Source organism: Ixodes scapularis, unplaced genomic scaffold (genome assembly GCF_016920785.2).
Source record: "Ixodes scapularis isolate PalLabHiFi unplaced genomic scaffold, ASM1692078v2 PGA_scaffold1__304_contigs__length_218370807, whole genome shotgun sequence".
NCBI lineage: Eukaryota > Metazoa > Arthropoda > Arachnida > Ixodida > Ixodidae > Ixodes > Ixodes scapularis.
Genome location: NW_024609846.1, coordinates 97,100,932 through 97,127,937, shown reverse-complemented (window position 1 = coordinate 97,127,937; position 27,006 = coordinate 97,100,932). Strand labels below are relative to the sequence as shown.

General features: G+C 48.2%; 1 protein-coding gene across 1 annotated transcript in view; it reads left to right on the top strand.

Moving 5' to 3' along the window:
- The first annotated feature begins 1,340 nt into the window (after positions 1 to 1,340).
- Positions 1,341 to 27,006, top strand: part of LOC8025190 — a 49,273-nt gene continuing 23,607 nt past the window's right edge. The window contains exon 1 of the mRNA XM_029974737.4: positions 1,341 to 1,595. Within this exon, the coding sequence (XP_029830597.1) occupies positions 1,494 to 1,595 (102 nt within the window). The 5' untranslated portion in view covers positions 1,341 to 1,493. The remainder of the gene's footprint in view (positions 1,596 to 27,006) is intronic.

The following is a 27,006-nucleotide window of genomic DNA, read 5'->3' as shown; positions in this document are numbered from 1 at the left end:
GTATCAGGCAATCCTTATTCTCCTTTTTATGGGAGGGAATTACCCTTGTCGTTAGGCTTTCTTCCATTGCTGTTTGATTTCGAACTTAATGGCAACGACGGTACACTAATATCCGAATGACAGGGCTGGGCAAGGGGGCGACGGGATCGTAGTCTGCGAAAATCCGAAGCTATGTATTAAAAACCAGATATATTATTACTGCGGGACGGAGAAATAGTCTATGGTGTTCAAGAGCTGCGTTAATAACGTATCTCGATTGTTACCGGAACAGAAGAAGCATCTCTTAAAATCGTGAATCGGTGCAAAAATATAAGCCGGTGCTGGATGAATGAATACTAACAAATTGAGGCATGGTGCCCTAAAAGCGTAGTTCACCACCAAGCTTGGGTACACTGCGGGCAACGCAGCACAACAAAACGCAACGCGCATAAAATCTTTTTTTTCTTTTTCTTTTTTTGTTCTTTTTTTTACAAATTGTACACGACAATTGTTTTCTGTTTTGTTTTTTCTTGCGTCCTATTTTCGCTGCCTTTATCCGGTCGCATCAAACACCATAAAACTGAACCAACGACCCCAGTCATTAGAACAACATCCTGCCACCTCGGCGGCAGACCCCCCTAGGGCCCGCCATCTCATTTCTCACTTGGACGGAGGGCCCATACACAACCTAGAGAGAAAGAGAGAGAGACGGAGTTTGGAAAGGAAGAGATAGCCCTGTAGACTCACTCAGATGGGAGTCGTGCTAACTATCTTTGGTTGGGTGGGAGTAAAAGATCAGTAGAAAGAAATGAGATTAGATAGAGGTCGGGAAGGCGGCAGAGAACGGCGCTCTATTATTATACTCGGATTCACCTTAGGATAGACCGCAGCTGACGTTACGAACCAATCAAGCTTCTTCGAACCTGTCACGTGACTACATGCCCCGCGCGTCGCTGGGGGTCCCTCCCCGCAGATCCCGTGACACTCGCACGCCACTGGATTGACTTGGATTTGGCCCATAGCGTCCCCTGCGCTCTATGGTAAGGGGAAACGGAAGGCATAGCCACAGCGCCTATCCCAAAGTCTCGTTATCCAGGCGACGTTCCCGCAGCGGGCGTGACGATGCGGACGGCGTCCAATAGTTAGCAAAATCTCTCTTCTGTTCATTCCCCGACGCGCATCGCTGGAGCCCCCACAACAGAGAGAAGAAAACAGAGTCGGAAAGAAATCACGGGGCGCTCTTTGCCGACCAATAACGAATAGCGCGCGTCTGCCCCCCTCTATCGCAGCGAGAGAGAGGAAGAGACAGAGAGAGAGAGAGAGCAGTCCCTATAAAAAGCGCGCCGCATGGAGCGCCCCTCGAAAGCGCAACTCGCGATCGGTGCGCTACGCTCGCTGTGACTCGTGCGCTCATCCGGAACTTTTTTTTATATATAAGGGGTGTCAACAATAGCGCCGGACGGTCGGGGAAAAAGTGCTACTTCCGAAGAGAACAACAACAAAGCACGTGAAAGATGACGCTGCAGACTCGTCGCTGTGCCGGCAGTGCCTTGGTCGCCCTCGTCGTCGTCGCCGCCGCAGTTACCTTACCCATTGGTCACGGTTTCGTCCTCAAGGTGAGCTTGCGGTGGGCTGTTTCTTCTTTGACATTACCCTTCGGCTTGGCGTCGGTTAAAAATTTTAACCCGATTAATCACCACCATTTAATCGGTTAATTATTCGATTAATCGGTTTCGTTCATTCTAATAGCTTTAAAAAGTTGAAAATTTAATTTTAGCAGATTTAAATAAGCTTCTGTTGTATCAAAAGTCTGAAATTAGGCACGTAAAATCCTTTCTTTTAAACCCTGGTTCGCGTGACGCAATTTCATTTACGATTTCGTAGTTGCGAAGTCGCTCTTGTGGCTATGGTGAAATCGCAAGGAAAGTCGCACCATGTGGATCCGCTTAAATAAGTAGCATTAAGATCAGAACTCATTAGTTATACTTCGTCTCCAAGAGCTACGGGAGGAATTTTGCTGAGCGCACACTGCTAGAAAAAAGGGTTTATATATTCCTCCATAAAGGGAGGAACGTTCTTGTCCCTCATTTGTTAGCACAGAGGTTCGGTCTAGCTGGTTGGTCAAGATGTACAGAGGGAACAGCGCGCACGCAAACCAGTCACTCAAATCCACACACACAAAAGAAAGAGACACTTGCGCTGCGCTGACTAACAACTCTCTGGTATATTTACACTGCTTTCTGCTTTTCTTTTGTATTATGGACTATATTCCGTTTCACCTTATGTTGTACTGCAGCGAAGGCTAGAAGCGCGAGCTCATAGCGTTGGCAGCTGCCTTTAATGCACGAGAGCTTGTGCCGCCGAGATGTGCCCCATAGCAAGGAGCTCGCGCTTGTGGTCTTTCCTGCGGTACATCATAAGATGAGACAGAGTATGGGGCCTGTCTTTTCTTCTTTCAATAGCAAGCTAAATCGAAAACTAACTAAATTGAAATTAATGTAAGTCTAGGGAGTCTAGTCCTTTTTGTGATAAGGTTAAAGACGGAGTACCAACACATCTATCGTTATGTTTTGCGCTATTCTTTGCCTCAATGTTTTCTCTTGTTGGTTGTGGTGCTTGCCAAGAACGGCGCAGTTGCTCACCAGCACTGAGCAGGTACGGTCTCGACAGTGAATACCTAAATGTCCGCAGTCTTTGCTGGTGAATGTGTTTTTATGTTCACGAAGCCGATCGTTGAGACACCTTCCGGTCTGACCAATGTATAGTTTTCTACATGAGAGTTGAAAGGAGTACACCACCTTTTCTGTACATTGGAGAAAAGTGTTCTTATGCTTCTTTTTGCAGGCGACATTTACGTTTTTGCACAAGCTGCAAAGTCTGTTAGGAGCTGAGAAGATGACTTCCAAGTTAACTCAATTAGCTATTTTCTTCAGACCGTGAGAAAAATTATGAATATATGGCACAATGATGGGTTTCTTTGTTCTGTCTCCTTTTTTCCTCACACACTAAAGAAAAAAGCTAACCGAGTAAACTTGGAAGTCATCTTCTGAACTACTAACAAAGTTTGTGAAAAAAAAAAATGAATACTCCACCGATTACAACTGTCGGCTGCAAAAAGAAGCACCATAACACCTTTGTCCCTTGTACAGAGTGGGTGGTGTACTCCTTTCTCCTCTCTCGGGGCCAACATTCTGGGACATGCTGTTTTTGCTCCCGATTCTTACGAAACGTAGCGTATCAACCTTGAGCAAGATAAACAGAGAAATCGAAGCGCGCGACCGCATCACATTCGAAGCGCGCGACCGCTTCGCGTGTATGTGTATTGCTCAATGTATATGTTTCACCGTATGTTGTACCTCAGCGAAGGCTAGAAGCGCGAGCTCATGGCGTAGGCAGCTGCCCTTAATGCACGAGGGCTTGTACCGCCGAGATCCGCCCCAAAGCAAGGAGCTCGCGCTTGTAGTCTTTCCTGCGGTACATCATAAGGTGAAATAGAGTACAGTGGCATGCGTAATGTATCTACATGGTGGCGTCAGAGTAGCGTGAGCAAATAAAAATATTTTTGTAGCACATGAATTGGGCGGTACCTAGTGCCACTTAGCCTAGCTTAAACTGATATGTGACATATGAAACGGATATGAAATAATAAGTTTTAATATAAAAAGGGTGTCCAATAAATACATATGAATTATACAAGATATATAAGAACCATATAAGAACTATATAACATATATATGTACGTATAAGAACCACATAAAAAACTTGTGCGAAGTTTCTTATAAGTTTCTTTTATGGTTGTTATATATCTTGTATAGTTCTTATATTGCTCTTATATGTTCTTATATATCTTGTATGATTCATATGTGTTTACTGGACACTACAAATTTCTCAGCAAAAAAGGCTTTTTTACTAGGGCAAGCGCAGTAATCAAGAAGCTACGGATATTGTTCGCCACTTTTGGAGTGCCGAAAAGAGTTTGTTCCGACAACAGAGCCGCTTTCATTTGAGAAGAAATTACGACGTTCTATCGCTTGAATAATATCGTGGTAAAGCCTCTCTATCCTGGGAGAAGTGGCGCCACTCATTGTTGTGGAAATGCTCCAGACACGTGCCGCGCGCCACTTTTGGGATGAACATGGCGTGTGAAATCTAGCTCAGTGCTGCGCTGTGCCGGCATGATCTTTCCAAGGGCTGCACGTTGCACGAGCCTCGTGCATCGACGCACCTTGCGCTACTTTTAAAACATGAAGGGGCTTTATATCACGGCAATCACCAGCGCCCCCTACCACCCGGCCACCAATGTGCAGGCTAAGCGGATGGTGCGGGAGCTCAAGCAAGCTCTAACTAAAAAAGGAAAGGAAGACCTGCCAGGCGTATTGTCACGTTTTCTACTCAAACAACACACTTCAGTGCACGTGTCGACCGGCAAGACCCCTTCGTAGATGATGTACGGGTGGGAATTGCCTTCGGCCCTAAATCGACTGAAGTCATCACTTTTCAAGCAGTTCCCAGAATAAAATGTATATATCCACTACTTCATTCATGGACAACAGTTTGGATTCGACAGTTCCCAAACGAGTGGAAGTGGGTGCCGGGCATCAGAGCACGCCGCGCGGGACCGCCATCTTGGATTGTCGACACCGAGCGGGGTCAAATCAGGCAGAATTTGAATCATAATCGACATCGCGCTTCGAATACGAGCTGTTGGAAGATTCAACCGCCACAACAAGTTTGGGACAGGTCCCAAGAAGATCGCCATGGCATGCATTCGGGCGTGATCGGTCCAGACCAAGCACAAACTAGACAGCACTAAACAGACGATGACGTTCACCCTGTGTGCCCTTCGCCGTCAGTGGGATCCTCCGCGTCACCTGCGACGCGGCTGAGCTCCCGGGCGCGTCGAGCACCAGTCAGATACGGTGACTACGTCTAAGGAGGACGGAGTGTGATGTATATGCCGGGACACAGCTGGCGGGCAAGCCTGCGAGCGCTACGAGCTACCGCGTGCTTTTGGTTTCGAGACTGGGAGCGCTCTCGTGACCATATAAACCGACCGAGTCACAGGCTTTCAACTGACTGTGTCGTTATTTGCCTAGCTAAGGCTGCAAAACTAGCTAGGGCTATATAAAACCTTGAATGTCTCTAATATTCTACTGAAGAAACAGAGGCACGTCTATTTTACATTACAGGGGCCCTAAAACATTGTTTATGAAGTTTACCAACTGTAGGGTGTGCAGTGAAGCCGAGAGGGACTGTAGGGAGAATAGTGGGGAGTACTAGATAGGGAGGTGGGGAATCGGTGGTCGAGTGGTCTAGGGCACATCAGCTCGGAGCACGTAGAGCGAAATCTCGAGCTGAGGAACCCAGGAGTTGCATGCAGATAATGGTTTCTGCTCTGAGTTAACGTTGTAGCATGGGTGTGAAATTTAGTTTAGTGCAAGTGAACAATCAAGAAAAAGACATGCTCATTTTGTCTCCTTCCGCAAATCCATTCGACAAACTTATCAGGGAGATGTCATTCGATAAATGTGATGCTTAGTGGTAAACAGCTAGCGAAAAAATACAGTAATGAAGCAACACGTCAAAGATTGTCTAAATGTGTGTGAACTGTAAGATGTAGAAGGTGTCTCATAGATCAGGGAGGGTGTTCAACAGCTCTATGACCAATTCTGTTCTAAACAGTAATTTGACAATGTTAAGATGACTTGAGAGGTTGAAGCGCCTGGCAGCACCAATCTGTAGGAAGCATTACTGATTTTCCATATTTATTTTGCATACACAAGGGACAAGTACACATCATATACTTTCAACAAAAACGAGTAATTCAGCACAGACAAGACAAAACTGGGAAAAACTGTAAGTATCCATACAGGAAGCCTACTTTACATATACGGGGTCAAGAGCTTGCATCAGTAAACGTACTTGCAGAGCAGAGATGCTTGCTCAAGGTTTTCACGTCAGAAGCTCTGGAACAGCTAGGGTAAACGGGGAAACCCACCTGATAGTTTATGCAGTAAACTGCTTTGGACGTTCTGATAACTGTCTGCATAATCGCCCCCCGGTTCTTGATTCACACGAGCGTGAACCCGGTTACTTCAGGGAGACGGATGATTTCGGGAGCGCCAGGAAAGTCAACGGGTACGAGCCGTCGGAGCGACGGATGTCTTGCGGTGAGACGCGTCACTCTCCCGATTGCACGGCAGCCGTCAGTTGTGAAAGGTCGACAGATAAAAATATTTTGCCCAGCGAAAAATGGCAGCGTGACGAGCAACAGCTTTAGTATCGGCGGGAGCCGCCTGTTGTCGTCGTTCGGATCACTCGGTCAAGCTGCGGCCGAACAGCTACCGCGCCGTTGTCGTTCCTTACTACACATCCCGGTGGGATGCATTCGATCACATAAAGATGACCGCTTCTCTTGGCGAAAAATACCCATCACCGAAGGCAACGCCGCAAGTGAAGGGGACACATGTCGAACGCGGCGATCCCATGTGCGAAATCACATCGTCAAGCCGCCAAGTTGAACTGACTACGAAGTCGCGTTCAACGTAGTTCAAACCCAGTCTTCGAATTTTGGCCCTTCACGTTCGCTTGAAGCTCGGTTCAATGTCGTCTCAAGTTAAGGTGGATCCAGAAGCGCGCTACTTGAGCAAGTCGATGTTCGGCTTCGGGGGCAGCCACATCTACGAACTTGGGGGTAAGTTAAGGTTGTATAAACATACACACACCGATATATTAAACAAAAAGAAGAAACAAAGGGGAGGAGTGAAAAGCGCGGTCCCTTCCGGTTGGGCAGTGTGATCCCTCTGCGGGTTGATGCCACTAGGAGTAAATTTGGCGCTGTACATAGGGGCGCCGTACGCGGTCAAGTTGCTCCATGGCAAGGTGTACAAGAACATATTTTCCCTTCTATGATCCTTCTAAAACACCTTATTCGTGGCTCCTAAACCGGTGGGGCTTGCGGTCGCATCGGTGTTTACTTGGCGTTCTCGTGGTGGTGTGCCATGCCTTCCACGAAGAAGAAAAATTATAGGGGGACGCTTAATCTTCGCCTTTAAGAGTGGAACGCGATAGCGAAATATAAACCCCTGCTTTTTGTCAAGCCGTGCAAGCGTGTCTTCGTGGCCATTCCATCGAACGTCGTCAAAATCGAACGCTGAATCATGGGCTCTGTTGGTGCTGAGCAAGCGGCCATGCTTGATTGCGGAGATAGGGCTTTGGAACTTCCTGCTGATTATCGGTTTATCTTGCCGACATTACCGGCGAGTGACTCTTCAAAATGTACGGCCTTTCTACACGCTGACATCGGAGTGCGCCCATCGGTGGCCAAGTGGGCTAGCGCACACCAGCTTGGAGCACGTGGAGCGAAAGCTCGCGCTGCAGAACCCAGGGATCCTGGGTTCAATTCCCACCACTGCCCGTTTCGAGTGATGGCCACATTGACTACGGTTACATGAATGCGATCGTAGCGCATCAAATCGAGCAGGGACCAATCGCACGCAGCTTGTCTTCCTGCTTCTTCCTCTTCTACCTATCTGGTACCAACCAAAATTGTCAAATCTCGATTCGATGCGCAGCGGTCGCATCCATGTAAACGCAGCCATTGTCATATGGCTATGATCCGTGAGGGAACGTGACCATTGTTAATCGGTGGTCACGTGACCATTTTCCATGGGTTTTCACGCGACCATTGCCTTGTCAGAACCTGGAAATAGCGGGACAATGGTAGTCAGATGGTCAAGTGGCCATAATTTGTGCGGTCACGTCCCTTTATACCAATTGCTTATATTTGAAATCCAGGGCACAAATTTTGATTGTAAGCATCTAAATAATATATTGTCATATTATAAACGCCACATTCTTAATCAATATGCTGTCACAAACGCAACGCACAAATCTTTTCTTCGATAAGCCCATGTAAAGGTAGCTTGGCCGCGAACCTCTTTGTGCACGGCGGAGTGCTAACTTTACAGGGGCAAAAACCGGGCCGAATTTGAAAGTCTCGAGGAATATAAAGTATTAATTAAAATACCGAAATTTTAACTTCTATGTGTGCTATGAGTCGGCAGCTGTTGTATTCCTCGGGAACATTACGATTCTTCATTTCAGTGAGAAGAAATTTAAAATTTTGTCAAAGTGGCCCATAGGACCCAATGCAACAATAGTATATCGGGCCCAGGAATAAAAAGTATACAATCCCGAGGTTCAAGTGGGTATTAAATGAGAGTGTATTAGTGCCCTCTATAGATATCCCGGAAAACGTAGGAATTTCTGCAGTAGTTTGGCTGAAAAAATCATTTTACTGCGTTTTGCTGAGAATAGCGAAGAGAGGGTGCAAGGAGACCGAGTCCAGGAATGGCTGGGGATGTGTAGAAAAATATACATTGGTCAGACCGGAAGGTGTCTCAGCGATCGCCTACGTGAACATAAGAACAGATTCACCAACAAAGACTCCGGACATTTAGTCATTCACTGTCGAGACGTTGGCTACTCAGTGCTGCTGAGCAACTGCGTCGTGCTAGGCAAGCACCACAATCAGCTAACAAGAGAAATTATTGAGGCAGAGATATCGCAAGACATAATGATAGAGTACTCTGTCTTTAACCTTATCACAAAAAAGGACTAGACTACCTAGACTTACATTAATCTCAATTTAGTTAGTTTTCGGTTTAGCTTCCCACTGAAAGAAAAAAAAAAGACCAATTATTCTCCCTGGCCCTAGTCCATAATCCACAAAAAGAAAAAAGAAGAAAACAGTGTAAATATACCAGAGTTGTTAGTCAGCGCTGCGTAAGTGTATCTTTCTTTTGTGTGCGTGGACTTGAGTGACTGTTAGGGGGTGCGCTGTTCCCCCTGTACATATTGTCCCTCATGTTCCTTTAGAAACGGTGCAACGTTCGTCCCTGCAAACGGTGGAGCAAAGTTCCTCCCTCGTCTGCATCGCAAAATGACGGCTTTAAATCGAGTGAATTGTGGTCGCATGCTGAAAGTCTTTACGCGGAAAGCTGCCGTGATTCAAGGGAAAGGAGTTCGCATAGTTTTCGGACAGGCAAATACCTCACACGGCAGCGGAATCTGCCAGTCTTGGCAGCGACGTTGCCATAACGACAAAACAACCGAGACCACGCGTGCGACGCTCGCAACCAGGCGGTCATCTTAGCCCAGAGTACGTAACGCTGCTGGCATTGTTCTGAAACTTCGCTGCTACTAACGGCTTTGTTTGTTCGTTTCACACAATTAGTAATAAACACTTCAATGTGGCCGAGGTGCTACGTGTTTGAATTTCGAGACTGAATTACCGTTGACCTTCGCCGCCGTTGCCGCTCGATCATCAACAGCGTTTATTTAACGCAACGGGTGCCCGAAAAACAAAACCGAAAGAAGATGGGGCGGGAGGCCGGAAGCTTTCTCCCGTCTGCCCGGAGAAGGAGGAAAACGTTTTGTTCCTCCCTTTTTTTCGAGTCCACTTGGGGGGCGTGTTAGTAGCAGGGAGGAAAACACGCAATTTCTGCCTTTTTCCTTCTCTTTCTTTTCTTAGTGCGCGTATCTTTAGACGGTGCATTTCCTTGTGCGAGTGCGAGAGAAAACAGAGCTTTCTGCAGATCTATGCTCGCTTACTTGGGCCTACCGTCGTACTCACGACGTGAGATGGAGTTTTGGCGAAGTGCGCGACCAAAAAAGTAGGGAGTTTTCGTGTATCGTTTTCACCGTCCCGCAAATCTCTCCGCAACCCGCTACGATACCCTGAACTCCAGAGTCAAGGCCATCGTCGCGCAGGCGCAGTAACGACGTCTTCGTTGCGGAGAGCTTAGCGGAGAAGGAAACGCGGTCTATGAGAACTCCATAATGTCGCTGTGGTCCGTTTCCCGCAATTGGCCAAGCGCTCACTACGACGTCCTAAAAGGGATCAAGCTGTCGTCGACCGAGACCCGCGTACTCCGAGACTGTAAGGGTTGACGGTGTTCTTTTAAGAATCCTGTGGCCCCAAACTTTCACGGTGCATTTCACACACATGGTGGGATGTACCGAAAAAACTTTAATAGTGTAGCGGTCACTGCGTAAGCAATGCAGTGCCAAAGTCTTGCCGTGTGCATCTCAAGAATAATAAACTCTACGGCGAGAAATCGAGGGAGAGGAGGAGGCGAGAGCGGGTGGGGACGTGAGAACGATTAGTGGTTAGACGCAAACCCCCTGTCACGGGGTTCTTTGTGGTTAATAATTGACAAGATACAATGTCCTTCGTTTTTCTTAAAACATGTATTTACAAAAGAAATCAAAGAGTTCATATGGTTATACTAAAAGAAAAAAAAAGGAAAACTTAGTAGAAAAAAAATGGAAGCAAGGAAAACGCAACTGTCACCATGTCTTTGAGTCATCATGCGCAGCAGCGGGTCTTGCGTCTGGAGCTGTCGTTGTCGGCCGACGGTTGTGGCTGGAAGTCAGGAGCGGGTGCGGTTGGCTTCCGTCGGCGGTCCCAAAAGTCACCGCAACCAGTGCTCGCGCAGTAGGAAGCCGGGCAGCGTAGGTTTCTATGCGCTGCCCTCGCTGGAACAGGCTGCTGGTCAGCAGTAGGAGGCCGCCGATTGCCCTGGCCGATAGTGTCGTTCCGCTCTCTCCACGTTCTCTTCGGCCAGTCCCTTTCACGCGCTCTCTGCACGCACCCCCAAAACTTCCCTTCTTCGTTTCCATCTTCTTTTCCACATTGAGTCACATCATCACACCCCCATAGCTGCCTTAACCTCTACTAACTTTTCGAACGTGTTCGAAGAGTGATTTGAGATGAAGGCAGCTAGCTTTGCCTCTACCCACTAAACGTTCCCACTGGAGCTCGGTGTTCTGACGTCCCCGCCCGGTCTCGCCTCCTCCTCTCCCCCGATTTCTCGCCGTAGAGTCGCCAACAAGGCGAGAACGGGAATGCATCTCTTTCGAACGCCCGGCCCACGCGCTCGCTGCCTTTCGTCGTGCTTCGGCTGCGCGAGCACGCCGGAGGCTCACGAGACGCCCGAGCGTTATCGAAGGTATTCGAAGCTCACGCTGGGGGCGGGACAACTGAAGCACCTCACTGTCGTTCTCCTTCTTTCATTGACTATAGGCGTTAGACCGACACACAGGCACTCAAACCACAGCCGCCGCCCAGTTTATTTCATTTCATATCCAAGACCACTCACATGCTTGCGCCCATACTAGCCGGCTACTAGAATTAGCGGCGATATGTTTTGGTGGCGCCCTCCTATGGTTCCCCCTTGTTACGTCATTACCTTGCAAACAACAAGTTCGATGGTGTTCGTAATTAGCACGGTGGAAGCTTGACATCATTGAGCTCTTAAAGCAACACTGCCAACACCGTCAAAATTAAAGTTCTTTCATTCCTCTTATTTCCGTCGATGATAAATCCCCTTTCCTACGTCATAGTCAGCGTTCGTCCAATCGTGGAAGGCCGACCACAGCGACACTTTCGGTCGTGCACGGGGCTAATAGCTGTTCTCGCGCTTGTTTAAAAGCCCAGAAACACGGTCATTAGTTTGTCAGTTTTCAAGCTGTTCGTAAACACGCTTGTATAGCTCCGAGCACGTTACGTCACGGCCTTGTTAGCTTTGTGGGTAGAACCTATATACGATTTCCTCTAATTCACGACGGGTTAAGGCGGGTAATTTATACCAATACGAGAGATCTCGATACACGGAACATTCCCAATGAAGTCTTGGTATAAACGTTTTCCAGCTGCCAGCAAAGACAGCCTAGTCACCGACAAGGTGAGAACGAGGGGGCGTCCCTTTCGAAGGCTGGGCCTCCAGTACGCGCCTGTTGGATTTAGCGCGTGCTTCGGTCGCGCCCGCACGCTCGAGGTTCACTAGAAGTCGAAGCGTTATCGAAGGTAGAAAGCATCCGCTGCAGGCGGGGCAGCTGAAATTCCTCCCCTGCCGCTCTCATCCCTTCAGCGGCTGATAAAATAACGCGCTCTCGATCGACCGTTTTCTCGTCGAACTTAATAAGAGAAACAAAAACCTCACGCCACTGCGACACTGTCAGCTCTAACAAACGCTCGTCGGTTTTCTCTATTTTTCTCTGAATACCGGAGGAGAGCCATCGAAACTACTATAGTGGTGGCGAAAAGTGCCCAGTTCGGGTACTAACCTAAAGCCGGAGTCACGCTGCTCGTGGGTCATACCAAAGACGCAATGTTCGCTGCATGACACGATGACAGAATTACGCCTGAGGACAAGCCCCAAGAATCTTCAAAGCGCTTAATATGTATCGCTTGCAACACGTCTGCAGACGGTCTTTGTATGACCCGTCTACACAGGACCGGCAGGAACAAACATGGCTCAGACGGTGTCCGCATACTGCCTTTTGTAGGATGGGTGAGCAGCGCGACCGCGGCGTATATGCCCGCCAGCTATACTAAAATGCGCTAAAGCGCCCAAGTCCTGTTCGCGCTGACAGTGTCGCGAGGTCTCGTTTCAGACAGCTCCCACACATGGACCGCCACTATGTATCTCGAAACTGCCCATTCTGATTTGAACCCTTCTCGTTTGAACCCATTCGCAAAACGCCTTTCGCATTTTAACCTTTCGCGTTTCAACTCTTTCTCATTTATACCCGTCTCATTTGAACCTACTCTCATTTGAACCCTCCTCGTTTGAACCCAATCCCAAAATATCCTTTGCATTTTAACCTTTCGTGTTTCGGCCCTTTCTAATTTGAACCCATTCTCACTTGAGCCTTGTATTTCAAAACTAATCGCCTAACGCTCTTTGCGCTCTACCCTTTTCTTATTTACGCCCCTCTCGGTTGAACCCGCTCTCATTTAAATCCTTATTGTTTAATTAAACTCCGTCTCAAAACACTATGCTTGGCGTTTAAACCTGCATCGTTTAAACATGTGGTTTGACAATTTGCGTGTCATCCCTTTTAGAGTGCTCTTGGAATTTCAACCAGTCTCTCTCTTTCTATGTTAATAAATGAATAAAAATAATGGAGATGTTGGCACTCTTATAACAGTGCCGGCTGCTCCATAGCAATTGTTATTTGATAAAAAAAATACCCGGATCTAGAACAAAACAAGCGCACAAAACAAACAAAATCCCGCCAGAGTTGCCATTGTACATATTATTACAATTCAAACATGTTTGTCGATCCATTTTCGTGGTCTACCTGTGCCAGACTGCACCGATGCGAACACTTAATGTCATGTTCCACACCAAGGCTAGCTGGCGATCGCTTACCGCCCGCACCGGCTAGGGTGCCTCAATGTCCTTGCACCGGCAACATCACAAAGCAGCAGCCGCGGCGGGTCTCTCGCTCTACTGTGCACCTCGTCGCTCACAAAGCGCCGCCGCAACCAGTCAAAAGCACCACCAGCAGGGTGCGGCCAGCGATCCTGTGCCCACCCCCGCATGAATAATGTTAACCCTTTTTCATAGGATCTATTGCATTCGAAATATGTCCACAGAAATGTTTTGTTTTCCATACCGTCACGTTACAAGCGATTCGCAAAGCATTATGCCATTCAAACCGTTTCGCTAATCGTTAGGCTGCTGAACGACTCTTCTCGAGGCGTATATACCAACCACTTTTTGCTGCAAAGTTAGTCATCGCACCACAATGCGATCCCATGCTCGACTTTATTCTGGAGCTTTGTTCCTAAAAGCATTATCAACGTAGGTGATTCGTCAAACTATCTAAGATGACCGCAGCAACAGAACGCGGACCATTCAAGGGCCAGAGAATGCCTTCGTCCTCGGAAAGTCACAAAGGGAGATAACGGCACTAGCAAGTGAAAAGACGGTGAGAGTGCAGGCGAGCTGGTGGTAGTTAATCATGTCGTATTACACCTGAGACTGCGGTGGAAGAAATCGGAAGAACTTTCAGTAGAAGGAATAGACACAGAGAACGTCTCAATGAGACGTTCTCTGTGTTTGTTCCTTCTACTGAAAGTTCTTCCGATTTCTTCCACCGCAGCCTCAGGTGTAATACGGCATGATGGGCACTAGCAAGCTAACCCTGCAGCGTTTTTGTTTGTTTTTTGTGTTTTTTTTTTTTTTTTTTGAAATGTGCGGGTGCGATGTTGCGTGCCTTGAGGGCTTTCTTACCAGTCACAGAGTTTTTTTCATTTTAGTCATGAATCATTGGATGCAAATTGTGCTCACCTGGCATGCCCTGTGAGGATATTGCATTATTTACAACCGGGGTCGGAGTGGTCATACAGATCTACGATCATTGTACATTTGCCTTGCGTCGTCCGTCATGCCATGGATTGGCATGCACTCTAGACGTCATTCTCCAAGAAGCATTTCAAGGCTATAATAAAGCTTCAGGTGCCTGGACTTCATAATGTCATTGGATCCTTTATTTCGGTTTGCCGTGATTGTATGCTGAAATTATTGCTTTTCCCTAGCCTGATCATGTATACGGTTAAAATGAGAAAAGTAGTTTTGAGAATGGTCAAAACAAGGAAGAATGTTTTTAGTAAGTTTGAAATGAGAAAGTTGAAAACGAGAAGAAAAGTATTTTCGAGAATGGTAAAAACCAGAAGGTTAGAAAGGAGAAATGTTAAAATGAGAAAAGTCGTTTTGAAAATGGTCAAAACTCGAAAGTTTGTTTTGAGAACGGTTAAAATGAGAAAAGTCATTTTGAGAATGGTCAAAGCCCGAAAGTTTGTTTTGAGAACGGTTTAAGTGAGAAAGGGAGAAAATCGAAAGTCGTTTTGCGCTGGGTTGAAATGCGAAGGTGAAAACGAGAAGGTAGAAATGCGAGCGGGTTCAAATGAGAACCACCCTTATATACCGTCTGAGGAACTCGATCTCTTCTGCGTCCGGCAACCCCGGCCCTCCTTCTCGACGCCCTCATCCATCTCGGTCGGGGCCTCTCGAGTTCGTGACGTCACGGGGCAACCCGCCACGTGATCTGCACGGGGGAAGCCCCCTCCTCGGTGGAATGATAGGACGAGCCGCGGCGAGGCCGTTCACCTCGCCTCAGCAAAGAGTTGTCGGAGGGGTGCGAGAAGAGCACGCTGACGCTTCGGAAACCAAACCCTCGTCAGGGTCCTTCCTCCTGATTGCAGTTGGGGGGGGCGTCGAAAGCTTTGCCTCTACTCGGCTCCCCTCCCCCTCAAAGTATACACAAAGTGATGACGAAGCGCAAAGAGACACGTCACTCTGACGTGTGAACTACGAGCTCGTATTCTCTCTCTCTCTTTTTTCTTTTCTAGCTCTTTATCTGAAGACTCCTCTTTGCACGCCCTACAAAGACCAGCCTCTTTTTCGCACGGGTTTCAGAAAGCAGACGATAGCCAAAGCTCTGTCTTGTACTCTCAGACTCGGGGGAGGGAGCCTGTCTCCTCTGCTCTTGATGAATGGGGGCACGTGGAAGCCGGCAACACTTACCGCCCTTGTTCTTAGGCCCGAGCACAGTGTGCAACCGAGCCCCCCCTCCCTGAGAGCGACAAACAGAAACAATCGGAACCCGGCAAGTCTTCGCGTGCAGCATGCACGCGAAGGTGGTTTGGGCAGCAAATATTTGTCAGGCTCGCAGTCTCAGCGGGCTCGTGTTTAAACACTAGGGATTGCAAGCCTACCAAAGACATCTTCGCATGCGTGCTGCACGTGCTTGAGGCGCGTTTATTTCGGCTGTTTCCGTTTGTTGCTCTATTGAGTCTCGGGAAATATACACCATTCCAATATTCACGATTCCTCATCCCAGCACGTACATGTTCGTCGTTTCGCGGAGCAAGCAAATCACGCACCTTAAAGGGGTATTCACACGAGGGAGAAATACCAGGGATTTCTCCACAAGAGCCGCGCGTTTTCGTCTCGTGATGCGCGCGCGCCGGGGAGTAATCCCCGGCATTTCTCCTTCGTGTGAATATACACCCCTACACGGGGGGGGCACTGAATATGAAACCGGCCAGGAGCAATTTTTCGGAAAGGTCTATGCAGAGCGCAAGTTCGTCTGCTTCTTGCAAACGGGTTGCAGTGACGTCAGGACGCGGAGCTTTCATTGGTTCCCACTGAAAGGATAGTGGGTAGACATCAACGCTCCCTACCTTGACGTCTACCCACTATCCTTCCAACCAGAGGTAGGCGTTCTGATGTCACTGCGACCCCTGCGCAGGAAGCAGACGAACTTGCACTCCGCATACACCATTCCAATATTTACAACTCCTCAGCCCAGCTTCCGATCTCCTCAGCCCAGCACGCGCATGTTCGTCGCTTCGCAAGGCAAGCAAATTACGCGCCATACGCACGAACACTGAAGATAGAATCGGCCAGGAGCCCTTTTTTTGGGGGAAGGTCTTTAATCCATCTCACGAATGTCTGCACTAAAGGCAAAGCCACAGGCGCGTGGGCTCAGCAGAATTCTTTCGTTTGTACGAAAACCCGTGTATAGACCTTTTCTGTGTAGTCTCGTCCCCAGCCACCTAGTAGGCATATCCGGTATGGGCGACGAAAAAATAATCCAACGTTTCAACCTGCAAACAGTAAAAAAATAAAGGGGAGGCAAAAAGAGAAAGTGTGACGGTTGCGCTTATATCCTAAATGCCTTCTATTGGCGTGGCAAAGGCAAAACAATGTTTTCGCCCATACTGGAAGTGACGTCAATTCAAGATGGCGGCGTACTCGCAGAAAAGATCTATAGGAAGCAATTTCCAAAGCAACGCGCTCGTGCCTATGCCTTTGTCCGCACTGCAGGTGATTTTGAGATGGAGTATGGAGATGACGCACTTCTTTCGGACGGACCAACGTTGGACGGGAGAAACAAATGCGTGAACACCCAACACGCTCGTGCCCTTCAGCTTATATAAAAAAAAAAAACAGAAAACGAGGGCTGCCTTTGGCGTTTGGCGGCAAGCAGCGCGAAATTCGCCGATAAAGAAAACTACGTCGTAAGATGGCGGACGTGTACAGGTTGCCCGTGAACACATGAACAAGAATTACTATTCACTAGGGCTGGGCGTCGATTAAAACTTTTATCCACATTAATCGCCACCCTTTAATCGAATAATTATGCCATTAATCGGTTTCGTTCATTCTCATGCATAATCGTTTTTTAAAGGAGCTGTGCAACGATATTCAATTGGAATGTTTTTCTCTCTACACGAGCTTACTGGCACACCTGGGACTCAAGGATACTCACACGCAACGCCATTGGCCAAGAAACTCCTTTGTTGCGGCGAAATTTCAAGGACAAAAGCAATTATTTTCGTTCAATCTCTCCTTTGCGAAATTTGATGACGTAACTCGGGGATCGCAGTACACCCAAGTGACGATATTTGAATGCGGTTCATAGATTGGACACGAGCATTGCGTGGGCACTCGACTTGGGCTCGTGACACTTGCTAGCTAGCTCGAGAAGCATTCGGGTAGTGACCCGTGTCCAATCGCTGCAACGACGACAACAGCCGAGCCATAACAATGTCTGGAACTCAGCGCGTGTCCTGCGCTTTGCCAACCCCAGCGCGTGGCTATGATCAACACTGGCGGCATATAATCGGCTCCAGATCGCGTGGCCGCTTGTTCTGGCTGCGAGTTGAGGGGGTGAACGCTGCTCGTTTTTCTTAATTTTTTTTTTCTGGGACTTCTATTGCGTGGGGTGAAAAACGAACGCGTGTTTCATAGGTCATTAACGTTAAGGATCCGATTTAAGCGGTATTTGTGCACAGTACAAAAATTTATGCATCGCTCCTTTAAGAAGTAAACATTACATGCTTTGCGTTTGCTGCATAGGCGATAAATGGCCAAATGTTTAATTTTAAATTTTAAATCAACCTTGATGAGCAGTTGAGAACAGTCAAAAGACGGACCCACTCGAAAAGTATTACTTCATCCGCAGAAATAAAGGGGCTCGTTGATACTCGCCGGCAATAGCGAACTCCTAAAATTGTTCATAATAGTCTGTGCTGCGCTTAATGTACACTTGCACGGCGTTAAAGTGACCGGGACACGTATAACCTTCTCGATTTGATAGGAGATACAAATTTTCCCCCTAGAATCTAGTTTAGGTTAAAATTTCATCTAAAATTTGCCTCCATACAGGTCTATACTCATCCACGTTTGCGCAGCAAAAGCGCTGAATTTTTGATTTTTTTTTGTTATTTGTAACTGATTATACTGGTTCAAAAAATTAATCACGATTAAACAATCAATCGATTAATTAGTAGGTTAATCGATTAGGTGCCCAGCCCTACTATTCACGCGTCCAACTATGGAATCCCAGTATAACAATACTGGCGTCAAACAGGCTCGTGCAAATCAAGATTAAGATTCAGATTGAAGAATGAGGCCGCGACAAAGGGAGGCGCAGCCCCCGCCCTCTCCTTGCCGTCTTTCTAAAGACCGCGGACCTTGCACGGCCGCCCTCAAGGTCTTCGTTCGCCGATAAAAGCGCATCCTTTTATCGACAATCGCAGCACGTAGTCATGGCACACATCTCGAGGCCCCACTTTCGCTGCCGGCGGCGGTGTCTCGGATCCTCGTCTTCCGGTATGGGGTCATCCTTAGGTAAACACGCGACCGTCAGCTGCTATCGGTGGTGGCGGAAGAAAACCGGTTCTTTGCGTCATGCGACTCTAAAGAACGACCGCAACGATTTCGACCCAGGTTTATTGTTGAGTTCGAAAGACGCCTATAGCTTACAGAAGTTGTTTGCAAGTACATATGTCTCTGGCTGCCTCCAGCTTGCTTCTGGCGTTTGTACAGGGCGCGGCCGTAAGGACCGACACATTTGGCACGCCTCGCAAAATTCGTATTCCAAACGAACATACCTGAAATTCCATGGGCACGCGAGCATAATTAAAAAAAAAAAAAGATTTGTCCTTTTTTTTTTTGGCCTTAAGTTACATATTAAAGATAAATTAAAAACGGCAGCCGTGCATTTCCAAATGCCTTTTTGGGTGTTCGTCATCTGCACACTGGTGTGGGAGCTTGTCCCAGGTGGTCATTCTTTATATATTTCGTTAAAAGTATTAATTATCGCGATTATCCCGCTCATCGCACCCCTCCAACTTTGCTTTATTTTTTTTTTTTTTTATTTTTCACTATCTCCGATTTGAGCTTTAAAAAGATAGACGAAAAACTTCTTTCGAAACTACAATCGAGTCCCCAATTTCAGGTGTGTGCGATTGGAACTTGAATTTTGGCGAAGCGTAATCGTTAAAGTTCGACTGGATCTTAAAAAGCGCGTAAGACACCTCGGCTTACGATTATTTTGATTCGTGAACACAGATTTGTTCTTAGCTATTGTACGTACCTTTCTCGTAGTAAGATCGTATCGTGTTACGGACAACGACGACCAGGCAGACGGGTCATACAAACACGGCCCTGGGCCGATTCGCTTCTCGATCGTCCTGGCCACTAGTGATGCGGCGGCGTCTCCGCCCTCATTAATGTCATCATATAACCACTGCTCTCGTCGCGTTGGTCGAACAACTCTACACACACGACGCAGCTCCGCCGGCTCCGTAATCCCAATGATATGTGCTATACAGCCCTCGGGTACTTCGACTGAGCGAGATTACAACGCGTTGACGCCTCCAAGTGGCAAAACACGCAACTACGTTACGCTTGGCCCCTCACAACGTTACTAAATTACCTCAGTTGTAGAACACCCGCGGAAAGGTTACCCCCCTCACTCAATTCAGTCCGCCTCCCGTCGTTTGAAGCGCCATCTAGATTGTCGTTTCGTAACTGTGTGTTCCATAGAATACGGTAAAATGCCATCTACACTCTGTGCTTCGAAACGTGCATATTCAATAGAATGCACTGCAGCATAGCAGCCGTCCGGTACGTAGAATTGCGGGAGGTGAGTTGTGGTGAGCGTTTATAGTTCTGTAACTGAGCTAATCAAATAACGTTGACCCCGCATGACAGGGTGACGGCATGAGGGCGCTCCGGATCTACCGAGATGCTTCGCGCTCTTCGATATCTCGTTTTGAAGCGCTCGCCAAACGCGTGGCGGCGCCCTCGTCATTTTTGTGCGTTTGCTTCTGTCGGTTAAACCAATCATCGCGAAGAAAAAGAGCGCAGGATCGCGCCGGCATTCCCTGTGCCTGATTGGTTTAGCCGGCGATTGAAAAGGCACGAAGAAAACGAGCGCCGTGACGATGCACTTTTGGTGCTGCTTGATTTTGTTCCATCTATATATACGGAGATGGGAAGTGCTCCAGGGCGATAAATGGCGCCAGTGTGCCAGTGCGTGCTCTAGTCCTAAGCGGTTATAAGCGGGCACAACGAACCCAGTCGGGCTCATACTCAAAGGAATGAACCAGCCAGCGAGAGCCGACTCCTAACCCCCTTATCGCCACAACCTCCGGAACGCGGTCTGAGCGCGGGCAACCGGAAGGCCATAGATAGGCATTATTGACCTGTTCGTAAGTGTCCCGCCACGGACAGGCTGTGGGAATAATAGTTCTCGTGAAGCCCTAAGTTCTAAACAAATAAGGGGAACTTCGAGATTATCGGGCCTAAAGACCTCGCGAATGTCGTCGCACGTCGTCGTTTATTGGTTCAGACGGGAGACAAAAAGAGGCTTTTCAGTCGTTCTCGCTTACAAAACCAACGAATTCATATACCCCACATAAATGTGTAGAAGCCCATCGGTTTCGTTATTCACTAGATGCCGGTCAGAGAATATGACGCAAATAAAGTCCGGATGTTTCACAAGAGACGCTTGTACAGGCGATTCCTCATTGTTGCCACACTACATGTGACCATCATTCGTGTTTGTCAACATGGGCATCACGCGATTCACGCGTGACGTTGAAGATGCAGTCAGGCTATTGCTGTAACTCAGCGGAAGGGCTTGTGGTGCTGAAATGTCGGAGCACCGAGATGTTTATGTATTATTATTATCCCCAGTGCGTCACTTACCATGGCGAACTGGAAATAATTTTTCTTATTATTCGAATGACAGCAAACCGAGGAAGGAATAATTCATGAAGTTCAAAATGAGGCAAGCCGAACTGAAGAAGCTCTCGTATGTGCAGTACCTCTCTCAGTGTGTATATGCGTTACCTGAGATCTAATCTTTTTAATGCGAAAGCATTAACTGGTCCCATGGAGCGAACCAGCGTTATCAGCTTTTGAAGCAGCTCCAAACGGCACCTAAATTCCCTTGTCCCATGGAGCGAAGCCTGTAGTCTGTATAGCCGCGAACTGATGGATAAACTCCCACTGGCTCCATAGTTCCAAGGAACGCCACCCCACAGAGAAGCCCTCTCCGTGGCGCAGCGGCCCGGCCGCCGGTAAGAGGGAGAGGGTGGCCGGGCTCTGCAGAGCGGCCGGCAGCAGAGCCCAGCCGAGCAGCCTCCACAGAGGTAGCCCGTCCGGGCTCAGCGCGGCGCGCAGCTCGTAGGGATACGCTACGTATACGAATGGTTTCGCGTTCCAACACGTTAGCAGTCTTAAGTGTCTTGTAGTTCATTAAACCTATAACTTTATTAGGTTTTTTGTTTGTTTGTTTTCTTTTTCAATCTAGTTAGCAGGTGTTTCTCCTAAGCAACTGGCTAGAAAAAACGGCGCCTTGTTCCAAAAGGCGTTTCCACTAAACGCCTATCTTTTCTTCCGTTCGACGCGAAACATGCGAGACCACGTACTGTGCAATCGATGCTCACTGTTGGGAGAGTTGGTGCTGAATCTTTGAATATCTTTCTTTCACTTAGTCTCGGCTGGGCGCTGTTTCTAGCAAGCCGGCCCTTATCTTGCTATTCTTTTGCATGTGCTTATGTGCAAATTAGATGCTGAATGCTCGCGCGAGTGACTTCGAATGAGTTGCACATAAAGTGTATGAAGCGAAGTATAGTAAGTATATGAAACGTTAAAAAAAAAAACACTTATACGCTTGCTTTGCGTGGACTAAGTGAGAGAGAGGAGAAGACGTGAGCGCGCGGGGTCGTCAGAACCCTGAGTTCTGGTTCGAATGATTAGTGGGTAGACTTAAAGCTAGACGCCTTTGTTTCCACTACAGTCGTCGAACGCGTTAGAACGCGGAACGCCGGCGTCCGGCGTTTGGCTCTCGCATTCGATAGTTGCGTTCGACGAGTGCAGTGGAACAAAGGCGTCTGGCTTTAAGTCTACCCACTAATCATTCGAACCAGAGTTCGGGGTTCTGACGACCGCGCGCTCACGTCTCCTCCTCTCCCTCGGTTTCTTGGCGCATAGTAGATCAGGAACGTTTCTGTGTGCGACATGCAAAGAATGTGGTGAGCATCTCAGAGACAGTTTTTATATTTATAATAAATCGTGAGCAAACGTTTTTGAAAACGACTGTCGCCGTAATTTATTTGCTAAACAAAACAATTTTTTTTGTACTTTACGGTAATGGCAGGAATATCTGAGGCCTTCATTTCTTTGTGGTTGTGCCCACCATCTCACGAAGTATGAATGAAGTGAGAACGTAAAGGAACCTGGAGTGCTTCGCATGACCAGAGGGATGCACTAGTCTCAACGCTGCGTGGGGAGAAAGCGGGCATAAATATTGGGATATACGAGTGGAGATGTGGATGATGCAGCTTCTGCGGTGTTAATAACGTTCTAAGTGATTGCCTCCTTTATTTTAAATCGATTACTTGACATGGGCGTCCCTGGGAACTAAGACACGCGTTACTTGAATGGCCACTTCAGTATGCGAGTCTTCAGTGTTCTTTTACGTGTCTACCATTCCGTCAATGGAGAGTGCCATTTAAACGCGTACTCTGTCATGCTCGAAGCGTTCCTCTTTCCCGCATTGATTTTTTCATGAGCTCAGCAGTCAGGGATTAGTGGAGTTTGCTTATTTTTCCGGAAGCACAAGCCTAAAAGTTAAAACGCTGTATCTTTTCTTTTCCATCTCGTGTATAGTCATTGGAGGAAACCCTCCTTTTCACCCTGGGTAGAGTTAATGTATATTGAGGCGTTTTTAGAGGCAGCTATGTATTCTTTTAGATATGTAGGTAGAACGTTGAAGATTTTAACTTGGAATGATGAGGTTTAAAACAAAACATGTAAGACAATACCAAGCAGGGTATGTCGCTACTCAGTTTCAGACCGTGTTTAAGACGTTCCGTCATGACGCCCGCACTGTCGAAATACAGAAAGAGGCTCGTCGTCGGTTCTTGTGGGGCAAACCAATTCTGTGGCGTAAGATGGAAGCTCCGTTGGTGTCATTATGGTGCGTGAAACCCGTCCCCGACTGGTGTGCTTTGCACGGCCTCAAATGTGGTCCCTCGAGTTCCGACCCGATGACGTCCGCTGCTGTTGCTTGCCACGATCCTGGCGGTCGCACAGCAGCGAAGGTGGATGCGGCAGACGCCTGTTCTGCCGCAGGTCACCCTCCAGCTTGACACTCCACGGAAGCTTCGGCAGTCAGGAGTTGGGACACTGCGACGACAGCGACACCCGCGTTATCCCGCATCTTTTTCCAGAACTTCCACGACGAACCGGCAGAATCGCCCCACCCGACAGACGGGACAAGGTGACTTGTCCTCTTGCATGGATGCATGAACGGTATGCGGAGCGGAAGTCTGTCTCCTTATGGCACAGGGGTTGCAATGATGTCGGAAGGCCGAGCTCTTATTGGCTGATGGGAAACAAATAGTGGGTAGACCTCGAGGCATCTAGCCTTGAGGTCTACTCACTATCCTTTCAATCACAACCAATCAGAGCTCGGCGTCGTTCTGACGTCAACGCAACTCCCGCCCAAGAAGCAGACGGCTTCCTCTCCTCAAAGGACGCACACCAGTCTGAGACGCGTTCCAGGCAGCGTAGTGTCACTGCACGTACACTCCTCGAACCCACGTCCGTGATCTTCCGAGAAGGTCGACAGCCTCTCGCTATTCGCGGCCCGATCCGTGGAGAACGTGAGGAATGCGACCAGGCAGTGCAACACGCGCTCAAGAAAAGCAAACCCCGAAGCCAAACAAAACGGATGATTGACGGGAACGTTGAGTCAAACGAAGGCGGCGGCGGTTGGCGGCGCTAACTCAAAGAGGCGATCCTTCGTTTGTACACGTCGGCGATAAATATGTGCGGGTGAGTGGCGGGGCAACAAGAAGGAAGTGACCACACGTCGTTCTCTTGGGGAGGCAGCTGCCAACGGCGCGGGTTCGCCGCTGTCAGTGGCGCGAGAGCAAAAGTGTGGGGAATGACGAACCCGGAGAGCGAGCGCAGAGCTCGAGATCTCGCTCACCGCATTGGGACAGAGGAGGGAGAGAAGCGAGATTAAGGCGGCACGCAAACTTCCGCCCTCGCGCCCCGCAATCGGTCGCCTGACAGTGACGTCGTCGAGCCCGGCGACGACAGATATCCCGGGGGAGCCCTTCTCGAAAAGCGCGAAACGAAGGTCGCAATCAGTGTGCTCGACTCTGGTCACCTCTGGGCTGACAGTGCGGTGAGAGTTAGGCGTTAGCCGGACCAATCAACAGCCTCCCTTTCATCACCTGAACCCGCTCTCTGCGCATTGGTGTGGGCAAGTCGAGGTGTTACTAGGGGCGGGTTCATCGGTCAGGCTTGTGTGTGTGTGTGTGCGTGTGTGTAAAGGGGGGGGGGGGGGGGGGGGTCTGCTGAGAGAGGATGTCACGAGCGAAGCGTTGCCCAAATCTATTTTGACCTAATATACGCAATGTCACAAAAAAAAAAAAAAGTAATATTTCTTCCTAGAAAAAAGTTGAAGCTTCGAGATATTGTTTCACACTCTCCATTCGCCCCGCAACGAGCTCCAGGCTGGCTGATCCAAACTATTAGTGTGTTTTAGGTAAGAGTAACAAAAATTCCTAGAATTTCCGTATTCGAGGTGAAAGGATAATTTTCCCGGGGCCGCATTACTCGTGGTGATGTACGACAGAAAATGTGTGATACTTACTAATTAGTTCGCTAATTTATTAAAAATTACTAATTAACCTTTTAATTAGTGAATATAAACATATGGTTTCAATTAGAAACTTGCTGAACGTCATTGAAAACCACTAAATCAGTAATTTTCAGAAACATTTTGAGCGCGTAAAAAGCGTGGTAGTGCTCTAAACTTACTGCTCGCGGAGCAGGTACAAACCTAGCGGTAGCGGTAAGTCGCCCGCGCGATTTTTCGGTCTCCTAGGAGGGTACCAGCCTTCTACCATGCTCCTTGAGTGGTAACTTTAGCCCACTACATACGCTTCTTACGCACTCCAAGTCTTTCTGAAATTTGCTGATTTAGTGGATTTCGATGACGATCAGAAACTTTGTAATTGGAACCCTATGTCTATTTTCACTAATTCAAAGGTTAATTTGTAATTTTAATTAATTAGCTAACTTATTAGTAAGTATGGCGCATTTTCTGACGTACGCCACCACGAGTATGCGGTCTCGAGAGAATTATCTTTTTACCTCGATTACACTAATTGTAGGAATTTTTGTCTCTCTTACCTGAAATATCCTGCATATGTAACCGGCAACTTAAGAAACAAAGAGCGAGGCGAATCCCCATCGTCTCGTTATCGCGGCCAATGAGATCGCGACATTCACCGATAAGAACGCCGAAGAGCAAATCGCGAAGCAAGAAACGGGAGCATAATAGGCCACGATCTGCGTTTCTTAATAACAAGTTGACGAGGTTTATTTAGAGCCACTATACTTTGTCTCATCCTATACGATGAACTAAAGGCCAAAGCCACGGGCCGCCAGGTCCAATCACGTTCCACGCTATAACTATGACACGCTTAACATTGATGAGGCGTGGACGAATAATGCTCGAATCCAAAAGCTCCGCATCATTTCTATAGCTTCGACCCTGCAAAGAGCCTATATGTCGTGGCTTTCTTTGCAATGTAAAATTGTTCAGTCACTTAGGGCTCCTCGATTCAAACCACTGTCCACCCGTCCCCTCATCAGTGATCCGAGACGCGGGCACCGATACGTGCATCGAAGCGAAATACCGCACACTTTCTAAGTGGCTCGTGATTGGATCTGGCGGTCCGTAGCTTTTGCCTTTAGTCCATCGTAGGGTGAGACGAAGTATAGATATGTAATACCCCGAAGCCATGGCCTCCAAGACTGCCGGCGCCCGAAGCTTCCCCCGTCTGCTCCATTACCAGGGAGGAACAGCGTCCGAAGAAAGTGGCTCGTGATAGAGCATCGATGGACACTTTTCAAAAGTTCGCTATGTCTGGTAGCTGTTGCATCAATCCTCCGAGTCCATCATTGTTTGTGCACGCACTCTAAGCCACGAATCGGACTGCTTTGGGCTGCTTTTGCGTTCGGCGAGGACCCGGACTCAATCACACAGTTTGTGCCCAAAAAAGGCGGCCGCCGATGTCGCTTGGTGGGGTTTAGGAAGCGGTCTATATTGCTCCCGCCCCGAGTCCCGGTGGGGGTGACCCAAACCGAGGCCATGGGCTTGTGGAATACAAAACCGAGTACAAGGACGGACAAACGCGCTGGAATTCTCCTTCCGCGGCCTTGATTATAATGGGCCACTTGACATAAAAACTTTTATCGAACAGAAATCGCCCGCGGTCGTTAACCATCGGTTGCCGTTCAGGATGCCACTGCAAACGCGCTTTACGAGCTTTCTTTTTATTTCATTTCTTTATTTGGTAGCGCAACATGACCGACCTTTGCCAACCAGATGGCTCAAATAGGTCGTTATAACTACCTAATTGAGCCATTTGGTTGGCAAGTTCTGGTAGAACAGACATCATGGACTGCGGTACTCCGGAAAGATGCGGTGGTTCTATACTCTCTTTCGCACTTAGTTAATAACGCTGTCAAAGCTGCTGGTTCGAGCATGAGGTTTGATCTGACAGATCATATGCACGCGTTCTCGCAACGAAGCCATGGATGAAACCACGCGCTCGCGCCGGTAGCTCTGGCAGCATTGTATTGGCCACGAGACCCAGATTGAAGTTAGGGAAAGCGTGCTCGTGTTTGCTCCTGGTTTTCTACAATGCGCGTGGTGATTCCATCTGTTCACAGTGCGGGTGGAGACGAAGCATCCACACTGACGGCACAGAGCAGGGACTAAGGTACAGAGCACGAGCTCTTAGCAGTTTATTCCAGTGCGCGAGCGCTGCATTGGAGC